At 56.9% G+C, this 12,772-nt stretch overlaps 3 protein-coding genes across 3 annotated transcripts, besides 13 other annotated features; all 3 read right to left on the reverse strand.

The window, feature by feature from the left end:
• Positions 1-1,159: 1,159 nt before the first annotated feature.
• On the reverse strand, positions 1,160-3,789 carry EKO05_0008872 (Phosphate metabolism transcription protein; the record flags this gene model as incomplete). The annotated part of the gene is made up of 2 exons (XM_038941808.1): positions 1,160-2,907; positions 2,952-3,789. The coding sequence occupies 2 exons, from the start codon at positions 3,787-3,789 to the stop codon at positions 1,160-1,162; spliced, it is 2,586 nt and encodes an 861-aa protein (XP_038796398.1).
• Positions 3,322-3,395: a tandem repeat.
• Positions 3,396-3,449: a tandem repeat.
• Positions 3,661-3,695: a tandem repeat.
• Position 3,790: 1 nt separating the features above from the next.
• Positions 3,791-3,844: a tandem repeat.
• A 273-nt stretch (positions 3,845-4,117) lies between these two features.
• Positions 4,118-4,156: a tandem repeat.
• A 35-nt stretch (positions 4,157-4,191) lies between these two features.
• Positions 4,192-4,216: a tandem repeat.
• A 1-nt stretch (position 4,217) lies between these two features.
• Positions 4,218-4,255: a tandem repeat.
• Positions 4,256-4,551: 296 nt separating this feature from the next.
• Positions 4,552-4,578: a tandem repeat.
• Positions 4,579-5,128: 550 nt separating this feature from the next.
• EKO05_0008873 (uncharacterized protein) lies at positions 5,129-6,359 on the reverse strand (the record flags this gene model as incomplete). Its single annotated transcript, XM_038941760.1, has 2 exons — positions 5,129-6,267; positions 6,317-6,359. 2 exons carry the CDS (start codon positions 6,357-6,359, stop codon positions 5,129-5,131), a joined length of 1,182 nt encoding a protein of 393 aa, XP_038796399.1.
• A 396-nt stretch (positions 6,360-6,755) lies between these two features.
• On the reverse strand, positions 6,756-12,545 carry EKO05_0008874 (vesicle coat component; the record flags this gene model as incomplete). The annotated part of the gene is made up of 1 exon (XM_038946644.1): positions 6,756-12,545. The coding sequence occupies one exon, from the start codon at positions 12,543-12,545 to the stop codon at positions 6,756-6,758; it is 5,790 nt and encodes a 1,929-aa protein (XP_038796400.1).
• Positions 10,585-10,630: a tandem repeat.
• Positions 10,865-10,899: a tandem repeat.
• Positions 12,068-12,124: a tandem repeat.
• Positions 12,158-12,218: a tandem repeat.
• An 81-nt stretch (positions 12,546-12,626) lies between the features above and the next one.
• Positions 12,627-12,683: a tandem repeat.
• Positions 12,684-12,772: the final 89 nt, after the last annotated feature.

A 12,772-nucleotide genomic window follows, 5' to 3' on the forward strand; every position in this document is an offset into this window, starting at 1 on the left:
AATGTTATGTACTATGCTGTTGCAAGGTAAATCCTATTAAATTACTTCTTGTACTTTAAGAAACAGTAGTCCGTTACAACCTACAAACTCTAGTAATTTAAACTCTAGCCTACTTACACCATCCTAAACACTAAGTATACATCCTACTTCACTCTTTAAACCCTTACTTTATCTATTTGTGGAAGCAAAAGACTAGCCTCTTGCTCCGCGAATAAGTAGGTATTTACTGCGACACTAATTAACTCTACTATATACTAATAAGTAGGCTACTATAGTACTATAAATAACACAAGTAAGGTATACATCTAACGCAATCTCTAAACCCTTAGCTTAACCTACTTAGTGCTAAATAATGCGTTCCTAACTACGCCTATAAGCCTATGCTTGTGCTTACAGCCCTGCTAAATAAGGGTATAGTACTTAAATATAAAGCTAAGATATAGAGTTACTATAAGTCCTAGTATAATAATAAGTAGGCTACTATAGTACTATAAATAACACAAGTAAGGTGTATATCTAACGCAATCTCTAAACCCTTAGCTTAACCTGCTTACTGCTAAATAATACGTTCCTAACTATGCCTGTAAGCCTATACTTATGCTTATAGCCCTACTAAATAAGGGTATAGTACTTAAATATAAAGCTAAGACATAGAGTAACTATAAGTCCTAGTATAATAATAAGTAGGCTACTATAGTACTATAAATAACACAAGTAAGGTATATATCTAACGCAATCTCTAAACCCTTAGCTTAACCTGCTTAGTGCTAAATAATGCGTTCCTAACTATGCCTATAAGCCTATGCTTATACTTATAGCCCTACTAGATAAGGGTATAGTACTTAAACACAAAGCTAAGACATAGAGTAACTATAATCCTAGTATAATAATAAGTAGGCTACTATAGTACTATAAACAACATAAGTAAGGTGTATATCTAACGCAATCTCTAAACCCTTAGCTTAACCTACTTAGTGCTAAACAACATGTTTCTAACTATGCCTATAAGCCTGTACTTATACTTACAGCCCTACTAAATAAGAGTATAGTACTTAAATGTAAAGCTAAGATATAGAGTAACTATAATCCTAGTATAATAATAAGTAGGCTACTATAGTACTATAAATAACACAAGTAAGGTGTACATCTAACGCAATCTCTAAACCCTTAGCTCAACCTGCTCACTGCTGAACGACGCGTTCCCAACCACGCCCGCAAGCCCGTGCTCGTGCTCGCGGCCCTGCTGAACAAGGGCATGGTACTTGAACGCGAAGTTGAGACACAGGGCGACAGCAAGTCCCAGCGCAACGACGAGCGGGCCGGTAAGTGCGTCAAAGTCCTTGCCGCTGCGCTCGCGGATCAGCTTGCTGCGGTACCAGTACATGCCGTAGCCCCACGCGAGGGTGAAGACGGCGATGGAGGTGTAGACGACGGCGAGGGCGCGCGCGATGTTGTTGCCCTCGCCGGCGGCGTTGTAGAGGCCGAGGGATAAGCTGGCGAGGAGGACGGAGACGTGCTGCCATTTGATAAAGGTGCGTTGGTTGGCGAGCCATACCTTGGCTTCGACGCGCAGGGGGCCTTGGTCTTTGATCCAGACGCCGGGGGCGGAGACGCCGGGGGGCAGCTGCACGCGGCGCTGCTGCTTCTTGGCGTATTTGGAGGTGGAGAAGGAGGGGAAGAGGTTGGCGAGGCGGCTGGATTTGCCGTTGCCGTTGCCGTAGGGTGCGGCCAGGGCTGTGGTGCCTTCCTCGTCCGAGTCGGGCTCCTCGGCGGCACGCTCTTCCCGGTGCGGATCGAGTCGCGACACAGGGAGACGCGTGGCGGGCATCGAGTGGGCAGCGGCGCTGGGGGCGACCTGCGCGGCGCTACCTCTCTTAGGAGCCGAGCGAGCTGCGGCCGGCGAGCCGACGGGGGAGGCGACGCCGCGGCGGAACGAGGGGCTGGCGGCTGTGCCGAAGAGGGAGCCGACAGCAAACTCGTCCTCGGCGGCCTTGCGTCTGCGCTCCTGCTCGTCGTCAAAGGCCTGCTCGGGCTCCTTGCGGATGTCGTCCTCGACCTCGCTGAGCCAGAAGGGGAAGGTGTTGACGTTGTCCTCGAACAGCTTGGCGACGCCGTGGACAAACTTTGAAAAGCGCGGGGCTTCCTTGACGAGGTGCGAGTGGATGAGGTCCTCGACCCACTCGTACTTGTTCAGGCCCTTGACCTTGATCTCGAGCAGGGCAAAGGGGAACTTGTGGAGCTCGCCCTTCTTGAGCGCCTTGAAGGGGAACTCGAGGTTGCCGGTGTCGATGTCGCGCCTGTGCCAGTCGTCGGGCTCGCGGCACGGGCGGTCCATGTCCAGGGCGTCCTCGCGGATCAGGGCGAGGTTGGTGTCGAGCGAGATGCGGACGCTGTCGTTGCCGGGGATCTGGAAGGCGGTGCGCGTGTAGTTTGCGCGCAGGACGGGCTGCAGGTCCTTCTCCTTGACGAAGCCCTGGATGTCGTCGACGGCGGCCTTGAAGCTGTCGATCTTGGCCTGGTCCCTGTTCGGACGGTACTCGAGCTTCTCGATGCTCTTCTCCATGTGGTACTTGTCTTCGAGGAAGGGCTGGATGTACTTTGCCTTGATGGGGAAGCGCACCTCCTCGCTGGCGTTGCCCTCCTTGATGACCTTTTTCTCGAACATGATCTCGGGCTTCTCGTCGAGCTGGCCGTACCAGCGCAGGCGCAGCGACGCGGCATCCTCCTTGCCGTTGACCTTGTCCGAGTAGAGGGAGAAGTTGGGGTTGTCGAAGTAGATGGAGGTGATGGTGGGGTCGCGCTGGGAGCCCTCTGCGACGTTGGCCGACTGCGGGTTGTAGACGAGGACGGGCAGGCGGCGGAGGATGACGGTCTTGACTTCGAAGAGGTTGTCCATGTGGACCCAGACTGCGTTGTTAGCGTGGACGACGGAGTGGTGGGAGGCGGCCTACATTTGTGCGACGTGAAGCCCTCGCCGGTGGTGCTGCCGTCGGAAAAGGACAGGGACTCCTTGGACTTGCCCTCGAGGCTCTGGCGCACAAACGAGTACAGGGCAGACAGGCGGTACAGCAGCGGCGAGGCGTCCTCGGTGTGCAGCGGGTGGCGGGCAATGCGGGCGTCGATGAAGGGGCGCAGCTTGTACGACTTGCCGCGCAGCTTGTCGTGCTTCTTGGTGGCCTTGATGATGGCGGTGAAGTTGATGCGGCTGAAGCCCTCGAGCTCCTTGACCTCCTTGGTGACCTGGTCGAGCTCGAGCAGCACCTCGTTGAGCAGCTTTTCGCGCTCCTCCTGGCTGGGTTCTGCCTCGCCATTCTTGACAGCGTTGTTGTTGTTGTTGTTGTTGTTGTCGTTGTTGTTGTTGTTGATGTTGTTGTTGTTGATGTTGTTGTTGTTGTCCTTGTCCTTGTCCTTGTCCTTGCCGTCCTCGTCGTTCTTGCTGTCCTTGCCCTCTTTACCCTCCTTACCCTCCTTACCCTCCTTGCCCTCCTTACCCTCCTTGCCCTCCTTGCCCTCTGCATCGTCCGCCTTGGCACGGACGGCCAACGGCTCGAGTCTCTTCTCGCACTTGGTCGTGCGATCCCTCAGCCGCTGCGCGACGTCGAGGATGAAGCCGTGCACCTTCTCGAGCTGCACGTTGGCCAGCTCGTCGACAAACGCGCTCTCGTCCTCGGCCGTCCAGCTGTCGTCGTCCTCGTTGTCCTTGAGCAGCTTCTTCAGCTTGTCGTAGTCGATGTACTGCGCCTTCCAGGGCGGGTACACGCTCCTGCGGAGGGTGGTGCCGAACTTCATGGCGGGCGTGCGTGCGTCTGCGGCGGGGTGTGGCGGGGTGTCGCTGCGTGGTGCGACGACTGCTGCAGCGTCTGTTGCGTCGTGTATTTGCTGCGCCGTGCATTTGCTGCGGACGTCGGCAGTCGGTTGCCCATGCCTAGGACGCGAACGTCTAGCGCGCCAGCATCCAACACGGCTCCCCTACAAGCTCCTACAAGCTCCCCTCCAAGCTCCCCTCCAAGCCCCCCTCCAAGCCCCACTCCAAGCCCCACTCCAAGCTCTACAGACTACAAGGCGCACGAGCTTCAAGTCGACGTGTTGGTGTTGGCGTAGGAGCAGCAGCCAGTAGCAACGACAACGACAAGAACAGCAGCAACGACAATGGCAAGTGCGATGGCAGAAACACAAGCGTGGGACTCTCCCCCTTCCTTCCTTCCTTCCTTCCTTCTTTTCCATTTCCATTTCCTTATCCTTCCATCTTATTTCCTTCCTTGGCCTCGTCTTCATTCCCCTGCAAAGCCTTCATGCCTGCAAAGCCTCTACTGCCCAATCCCTGCAATTCGGTTAGCAGGCCTGCCACGAAAGCTGAGCCAATCAACGATTGCACGTGCCGGCACCTGCCTGCACACGTAAGCACGGGAGGGCCGATGCATGGGGAAAAGCGCCGGATTCCTGCGTGGGCGGGCGCCGAATCATGACTGGAAGACGAGCCGAGCCCTCCACTTCACTCTCCACGTGCAGATGAGGGTGGGAAGCTTGACTGGGATTGGCTTTTTTTTTTCTTTGATGGGTTGGTTGGTTGGTTGTTGGCGGCTGTTGTGCATGTCTGATGGCGGCTGTTGTGCATGTCAATCAACGTCTTGTTCACGTCAATCAACGTCTTGTTCATATTTATCAATGTCTTAATTATGTGTATTAACTTCTAGTGTATGTTGATTAACATCTTAATTGTGTAAATAAACGTCTTAATTATATAAATTCACTTCTTATTTATGTGTATTAACTTCTAGTTTATGTTAATAGACGTCTTGTTTATATCTAATAGACATCTTATTTGTGTTAATAGACGTCTTGTTCACGTCAATGGAGGTCTTGTTCATCTAAATGCCCTTCTTGTTCACGTCAGTTGACGTCTCGATCATGTCAATAGACATCTTGTTTATCCCAATTAACGTCATATTTACATTTATTTACGTCCTAACTATACTAATTAACGTCTTATTTACATTTATTTACGTCTTAATCATGTTAATAGACGTCTCCATCATGTCAATAGACGTCTCCATCACGTTAATAGACGTCTCACGGTATCCTGTCTACGAACACCGTCCATGCACCGCGTTTGAGTAAGCGCTTGCCATCAAGACTGCAGCAGCTCCTCCACCGCCTCCATGGCCCCCTTCGTCTCGGCCCAGGCCTGGTGGTTGGCCCTCAGCACGACTTGCATCTGGCCGGTGTCGCCCAAGCCATGAACCACAGGCCTCGCCTCCAGGTGGCTCCCAGGCCGGAGCAGCGCGGGCCAGAAGTGCGCGTTGCTCTGGCGCACCGCGGCGAACAGCTGCGCGACGTGTTTGCGCAGCATCGTCGTGTTCAGCGTCTGCTCCTCGCGCTCCAGCTCCCGCCGCTGGGACTGGATGATGGAGCTGGTGCAGTGCACGAATCCCTGGTCCGTAATCTCCGAGGGCAGCTTTGGCGCGGCAATCTGCCGGTCGCGCTGCAATGCAAGCAGATCCATGAGTAGACGCAGCTTGACCAGCGTGACGCTCACAGCCAGCGACAGCGATACCGTGGCATCGCGCACGAATGCCCTTGGATCCTCAAACACATCTGCATCTTGGGTATCCAAGTAGCGACTGGTCTTGTCGGCCCACCCGTAGTCTCTCTCTCGTCCAGCCGTGACCCACCACTTGCAGAAGTCGTACGCTTGCTGATCTCTGCGTAGGCGTAGAAACAGCGCCGGCACGACATCGCGCATGCCCATGGTGTCGCGGCGACTGAGCTGCAGCATGGCCAATACATGGTCGAGCGCCGCACCGACCGCCGTCTCCGTGTTGACAAGAAGGAGGCTCTCGACGAGGGCAAACCTCGCTCGCATGTACGGCTGGCTCGCACCGGTATTCCAGAACCTCGGTAGCTCTTGCCTCAACACGTCGTCGCCTTTCTTGTCGCACAGCTCGCGCTCAGCCTTCTCATATGCAAGATTCGCTTTCTTGATCGCGCTGCAGGCTTCCTTGTGAGCAGGGCGGTCGGCGTGCTGATGCTCGCGTCCGCAGTACAATGCCACCCTACAGCCAGTGCAGCGACTGAGTCCGTCTAGTGTGGTTCTGTTGCACCCCGGCGTCCTACAGCCTGAAGCAAGCCTTCTCGAGATACGAAAAGGCACCGGCGCTCCTTGCTGCCTCACGTCGGGTGATCCATCCCTGCGATGGCTGTTCGAAGGCTGGCTCCCAACCGAGGCTTCCAAGTCTGCAGCTTCCCAGGCCTCGTCTTGCTCCACGTCTGAGGCTGTCAGTGCGAGCCAAGGGTGGTCATCTGACGCATGGCGTACCTTCAGCTTGTACTCGACCGAGACGATCCACGACTTCTTCCATTGTGACACGACGGCTTGAGTGTGTTCGTGTGAACAAGGGACGAAGGTCCAGGTAGACTCATATCAGTCATCCCAAGAAATGAGAAACATCAAACTTTGGTAGCCGCGCGTGCTTGGCTCTCACTCTCTGGGTCTGAGGGCGAGCTCGGGGAAGGCGCTAACACACCAGGCAGTGTCTATGATGCGCCCCGAATACGCATGGAACGTCTTTTCCTACTGTCCATTCCCTTTTGAGCTATCCTTCCACATCACAAGGCGAACAGGTTTACGTTGTCGAATAAGAATGGTATTACAGCTTCTTATACAAGCGCCTTGCACATCCTTCACCGTCATCGAGTACTCTATACAACCCATACAATCCAAAACGCCGGTTCATGCACATGCCTTCGTTCTCTTCTCAGTTGCCCTGCGCCATAACATCGACATAACGACCGCCCTTCTTCTTCTTCGCCCCTGGTCCTTTCCGGGGCTGCGCCGCGCCGAGCAAATCGTCGATGCTGCTCGCATTGCTCATGCTGGTGCCGGGTCGCGAGGGCGGTCCAGAAGCAAGCGGTGGTCGCCCAAGTACCGAGGGCTTGGGTGCACTCTCGTTGTCTGATGGAACACCAGGCGTACTTGCGCGAGACGGTATGCCCATGGGTGGCGGCATCGACGAGCTCCTTGGGGGCATCGAAGTCGGCGGCCGCAGACCAGCTGACGGAGGCCCCGCTGGGGGCATACCACCCGATGCGCTCCTGGAAGCCGATGGCGGCCCACTCCGGGGTGGAGGAGGCGTTGCAGAGGGCTTGCCCGTGTCCACAGACCCGGCCTTCTTGTTGATCCACTTCTTGAGCTCAGGATCGTAGACGAAGCTGTTCTCTTCGCCGAGCTTGGCCTTGATAGGACCTGGGCCTTGCTGCGGCATGTTGGGGTCTTTCTTAAACCAACCACCAAACCAGCCCTTCTTGTTTGCACCAGCTTCCTTGTCGCGCTTGGCATCCGCCTCGGCTGCTTTGCGGAAAGCCTCGTCTGTTGCACGGTCTGCGTCTGACTTGCTGCCTGATTTACCGCTGCTTATCTTGAGCGCTGAGGCACGAGCCGCAAGATCGTCATCATCGTCGTCGTCCATGAGAGGCTTCTTCTTCGGCTGCGACTCCTTTGCGTCGTCCTCCTCGGGCTCCGGCTCGTAGGGCGTGTAAGATGGCGCCTCGAACGAGCTTGTTGGAGGTTCGTAGCTTGTGAAGGGCTGATAACCGGCCGAGGGCTGCTCGTTGTCCGCAGCCGCTGGATCGTCAAAGCTGGCCTGGGGAGGCTGGTACCCGCCAAATGCTGGCGCGGAGGCAGACTCCTCCACTGGTGGACTGGATATATACGGGCTGCCGTACGAAAGAGCAGCACTGGGCTCGGGTCGGAGAGGAGAGTAAGACTGAGTCTTGCCCTGCAACCGCTGGCTGGTCGGGATGAGCATCGACTGGCCTGGAGTGTATGGACTTGAAGGCTGCGACGCAGGCATGTAGGCATCTGACACGGAGCGAACAGAGTCCATGGATGGTCGTCCCTCAGGCTCGTATCGCAAACGCTGCTGCTCAGATGAGCTGCGTGGTGCGTATGCGCTCGAAGCGTTTGAAGGAGCATAGCGCGAGTTGGAAGGTGCTGGAGGCTGAGCCGCAGGGGCTCCGTAGCCAGCGTATGCACCGTACAGGTCTGCACTCGATTGCGAGGGCGTGATGCTCGGGCTGTTGCCGGCGATTTTGGCAAAAGGGCCAACTTCTGCAGCCGCAGATGGGTCGCTGGAGGCTTCATCGTCTCCGGCAATGAAGCTGTTGAACTTTGACAGAAGAGAGCTACCCACTTTGTCCATGCTCGGCTTTGAAATCCAAGAGGATGAGCCGTCTCTGGGCGATTGAGACAAACGTCTACTCAGCTCATCCAAGCTCCCAAGGAAGCTTGCATTGTAGTAGGGCGAGAGCTTGGTGGTCGCCTTCATGCTCGAAGCGATGGCGTCGCAGTACGCCTGCGCCTCGGTCCTGTACCCATATTCGGCCAGTCGGTAGGCGTGTGCAAGCTTGTAAGGCTGTAGATGGGGGAATGCAAACGTTGCCGTTGGTGCCGAAAGCGACAAAGCGAACTCGTACACCTCGGTCAGCAGAACTGGTTCCATCTCGGTGCCAAGCTCTAGAGGGTTCTGCTTGTGATCTGCACCAAGGAGAACAATGTCCACCTGTGCATCGTCTGCTCCACTGACAAGAGCTACGGTGCGTGCGAAGAGGAAGCAAACATGTGCAGCCTCAACACGGTTGTATTGTGCCAGAAGCCGGCCGAGGGATAGCAAAGCCGCAGCATCACCGTCACTGCGGTTGTTGAGAATCAACGCTACAGTCTCGCGCCATCTGTCCAATCCCTGCAAAGCGTTTTGTGTTGCGCCGGCACCGTCCGCGCTGACCATCTGGAAGCCAGCACGGGCCGAGGCTGGTACGAGCTCATCGATGCAGTCCTCGTGGTTACCTGCAAACACCTCGTACAACACTGCCAGAGCCTGGTGGTTGGAGCCCACCTTCTTGACCTCTTTGCGGACGAATTCCTGAACGACCTGTTTCCAGACATCTTTGCCGAGCGTCGACGAGAGAAGCATGGCGTGGCCCCACAGCCTCTGGTCAACTGCATGCCACACAGCCTTCTCACGGTCGCCCTTTGTGAGCAGCTTCTGGAGGTCCTCGATCGTGCGTGGGTCTATGGGGTCTGCCTGCAGCGTGTTGGTTCTGGAGCGGCCAACAATGTCTGCAGCAGTCGAAAAGGACCCCTCAGCATCTGTTGCATCACCCTCGTCGAAGGCTAGTGCCTTCTTGACAGCTGCTGCAGCAGGGCCCTCCAGACGACCATCGTTGTCAACCATCACCTGCAATACCTTCCAGAGCAGAGCTTTGTCTTCGAGGCGCTTGTGCTCATCCTCAGTCAGAGAGTGCTCGAATCCAGATTCTTCTCGTTGGCCTTCCAGAAGTTCAAGCTTACGGCCAAGCCAGGCTGAAATATCCTTCTTCTTGCCCTTTGGCTTGAGCGGACCTGGAAACTTTGTGAAATCCTCAGACTCGGGCAACACCTCCTTGGCAGCCTGCAACCTGATTTCACCGGGGCTACGCTTGACCATGGGCGCCGATGTGCCGCCACCGTAGCGAGGTATCTGTTTGGGGAACGTAGTCACTACAGTACCCCCTAGACCCCAAGTGAAGATGGGGCTGCCCTTCCACTGCTGCAAGGGATCGGCAGCCCGCTCGTCGGCAGGGGGGATGCTTTCATACTCGACCAGAAGCGATGTCTGCCTTCGGTGGGGTATGGTGTTTGTGGGTTTCTCTACCATTGGCTGCTCATTGTAGGTAGGGGCAGGGGGCGACATGAGTCCAAAGGTGGAAGCTTGATAGTCCGACGAAGCCGTTGCCGTCCGTGTGATTGGTTTCATGCTCGCTGCGGGTGACAGTGTATCCGATCTCGGAGGCGACGCTTGGTACTGCGGCGCGTAGTTTCCTGCTTTTCTGGGCGAGCCAATTGTAGACGATGGATGACTTCTCGGAGGCGGTGTACCAGACCTGCCAGGGAAAGGGGGTTGAGATGGCGGCGCCGTCGTGCGTTCTTCCGCCTCACTGACGCCTTCCAAAGGACTCCTGAAGGGGGCGCGCAGGGGGATCTCGAGAGATTGTGTTACGTGGTGACCTGAGGCAGGGTCAAACGATGCTTCTGCCTGCGCGGGTGGCTCCTGTTGACGAGATGTTGCAGGGAACGCGAGGGGGCTAGAAGTTCGCGGCGCGTAAGGCTGGGATGCCGGTCGTGGTGGGCCCGCAGGCGGTTCAGATCCGTAACGAGCATGGGCGGGTCCCTGAGCGCCAGGCGGGGCGGGTGAATATCTAGAGTTGGCTGCTGGCGCAGAAGGAGGTGCGGGCGAGTAGCGGGCGTTCGCAGGTGCTGCTGATGGAGGCGCGGGAGAGTATCTCGAGGACTGCGGAGGAGCCGCCTGCGGGACCGGCAAGCTGTTTGTGCGTGCAAGCACTGAAGGTTGCGTAGGGAACATTGGCAACTGCTCGGGCTGTCTGAATGGGACTGGCGCTGGAGCGTTGCCTGAGTCTGGCAGTACCTCATTCCGTAGACCTGACCAGGAAGGTGTTCGTTCCTTCAAAGGCATCTGCGGGGGTCCCTGTGGAATCTGCGGGGGTCCCTGTGGCATCTGTGGAGGGCCTTGAGACATTTGTGGTGGTCCTTGGTGTACCTGCGGCTGAGCCTGGGCATGCGGCTGTGGCGTGTAGCGTCCGGAGGGTTTGGGTTTGGTGGTCACAGGAAGCTCAGCGAAGAAGTCTGAAGTCTGTGCCCGCACTGGTGCTGAAGGTTTGGGGGGTGCCATTGGCGGCAGACCGGTCATCTGCGGCTGTGTCGAGTGGCTTGAAGAGGGCGGCGACATGCTCGCGACTGACATGTTGGACGGTGGAAGCGTGGGTCTTGGAGGTCCTGCAGGTCCAGCATTGGAAGAGATACTACTGCTTCGCGGCGGCGGAGGCGGAGTAGGCTGCGCAGCCGGAACGGTAGCTCGAGGTGCCGCTCGTCTCCGAGTCGTGACGATTTCGTCTGGTAGATCGTATGGCGATGCATACCCTCCTTTGGACTTGTCTGCAAAGCTCTGTCCCGAACTTGCCATAGGAGGTCGAGCTGTCTGCTGGTGGGACACGGGCTGGCCAAAGCCATTGTAGAGGGTGCCAGTCGAAGTCGCAGGCGTCTGTTGTGTGGCTGGTGGGGAGTTGGTAAACTGGAGGCCTGCAGGCGCATAAGGGTTGGCGGGTAGTGTTGGCGACGCTGCAGCCTGCGCAGCCTGTGGGGCGTATCGATTTGTGGTGCCTGACACAGACCTCGCTGCCGGTGCGGGCGGTTGAGGGGGAGCGGGGGGCTCATCCTCGAGGAATCCAGCGTCATCGTCGAGCTCGAGTGCGAGAGGGTCCTCGGCGTCCGGCAAGAATTCATCGTCCAGATCCAGATCGAGGTCCCATTCGTCTCCAGCGGCTGGCGCAGGCCCCGATGCTTGCACCACGTGGGCGCCCGGCGTGTCAGCCTCGGTCGGCGCAGACTCGATTGGTTGTGAAGTGCGGCGGGCAAAGAAATCCTCTTGCTCGTCCGTGTTGCCCCAGTCGATGTCGTCGCCAGCGTTGCCGCCAACAGTAGTGTTGCCGATGACGTCGTCGCCCACTGTCGTTCCCACGGCCTCGGCGAGAGGAGTGTGCAAGGGCTGAGGTGCGCCAAGATGGAAGCCATGCTCACAAGAAGCCGGCCAGTCGTCAGAAGCTTCGGTGTCTTCTACCAGGGGCACGCGTACACTCTCGCTCATGGCGTCTTCCAGCACGGTTGTCTCTCCCTGGTGCTCATAGTTCTCGGCGGGGCGCTCCTGCGAGGCAGTGTCTTGTTCAGAGTCGTCCTCTTCCTCTGACGAGCTCTCTTCCTCCGACTCGGACGGCTCTGCGGGGCCCCGGCCTACGTGTGTTGGCGTTTGTTCGTGGATGTTGAGCGCCTGTGTGGCATGGACAAGGGTGTCTTCTTGTTTCGGCGTGGCCGGCTGGGGTGGGAGGATGGAGCTCTGTGTGGCCGTTGCAGGTGCCTCTTCCTCGTCTTCTGAATCGTCTTCTGAGTCGTCTTCTGAGTCGTCTTCTTCCTTGTCCTCTTTGTCCTCGGACGTGTCCTCGCTAGAAGACACGGGCGCAACAGGAGCAGCTGGAGGAGCAGCTGGAGGAGCAGCTGGAGGAGCAGGCGCAGGCGCAGACGTGGGCGCTTTCGTGGGTGTTGGCGGCGCTACCTCGTCTTCGTCGTCTGACTCCGACTCTTCCTCTTCAGACTCCTCCTCCTCGTCGTCGTCTGATTCATGCTGGACTGGTATTTGCTGGACTGGTGTTTGCTGGACTGGTGTTTGCTGGACTGGTGTTTGCTGGACTGGTGTTTGCTGGACTGGTGTTTGCTGGACTGGTGTTTGCTGGACTGGTGTTTGCTGGACTGGTTTCTGCTGGACTGGTTTCTGCTGGTCGGGCGCGTGTTGTGTCGGTGGCTGCGAGGGTGGTGATGTTGCTGACGAGGTGTCCTCTTGTGTCTGGTGGGGTCGCAGGGCGGGATTCCACGAGGCGGCCGGGGTCGAGGGCCGCCTGTCGCCGTAGGCGTAGGAGAAGTTGGGCCCGTCTTGGTCGTGCATTGTGCAAGATTAATGTGGGGTAAGATGGGTATAGGCAAGTCAGCAATGGGCAGCGAGGGCGAGGGGCATGGCGCGTGCAATTCGTCGTCGTCGTCGTCGTTGATGTCGTTGTTGTCGGCGTTGTTGTCGGCGTCGTCGATAGGCTAGCAATGGCGACGAAAGGGACAGCTGTCTGGCCTCGATGGACTCTCGAGTCATGCCGCACACCCTGGCCTCTTCCGCGACTC

Source organism: Ascochyta rabiei, chromosome 15, assembly GCF_004011695.2.
Source record: "Ascochyta rabiei chromosome 15, complete sequence".
Lineage (NCBI taxonomy): Eukaryota > Fungi > Ascomycota > Dothideomycetes > Pleosporales > Didymellaceae > Ascochyta > Ascochyta rabiei.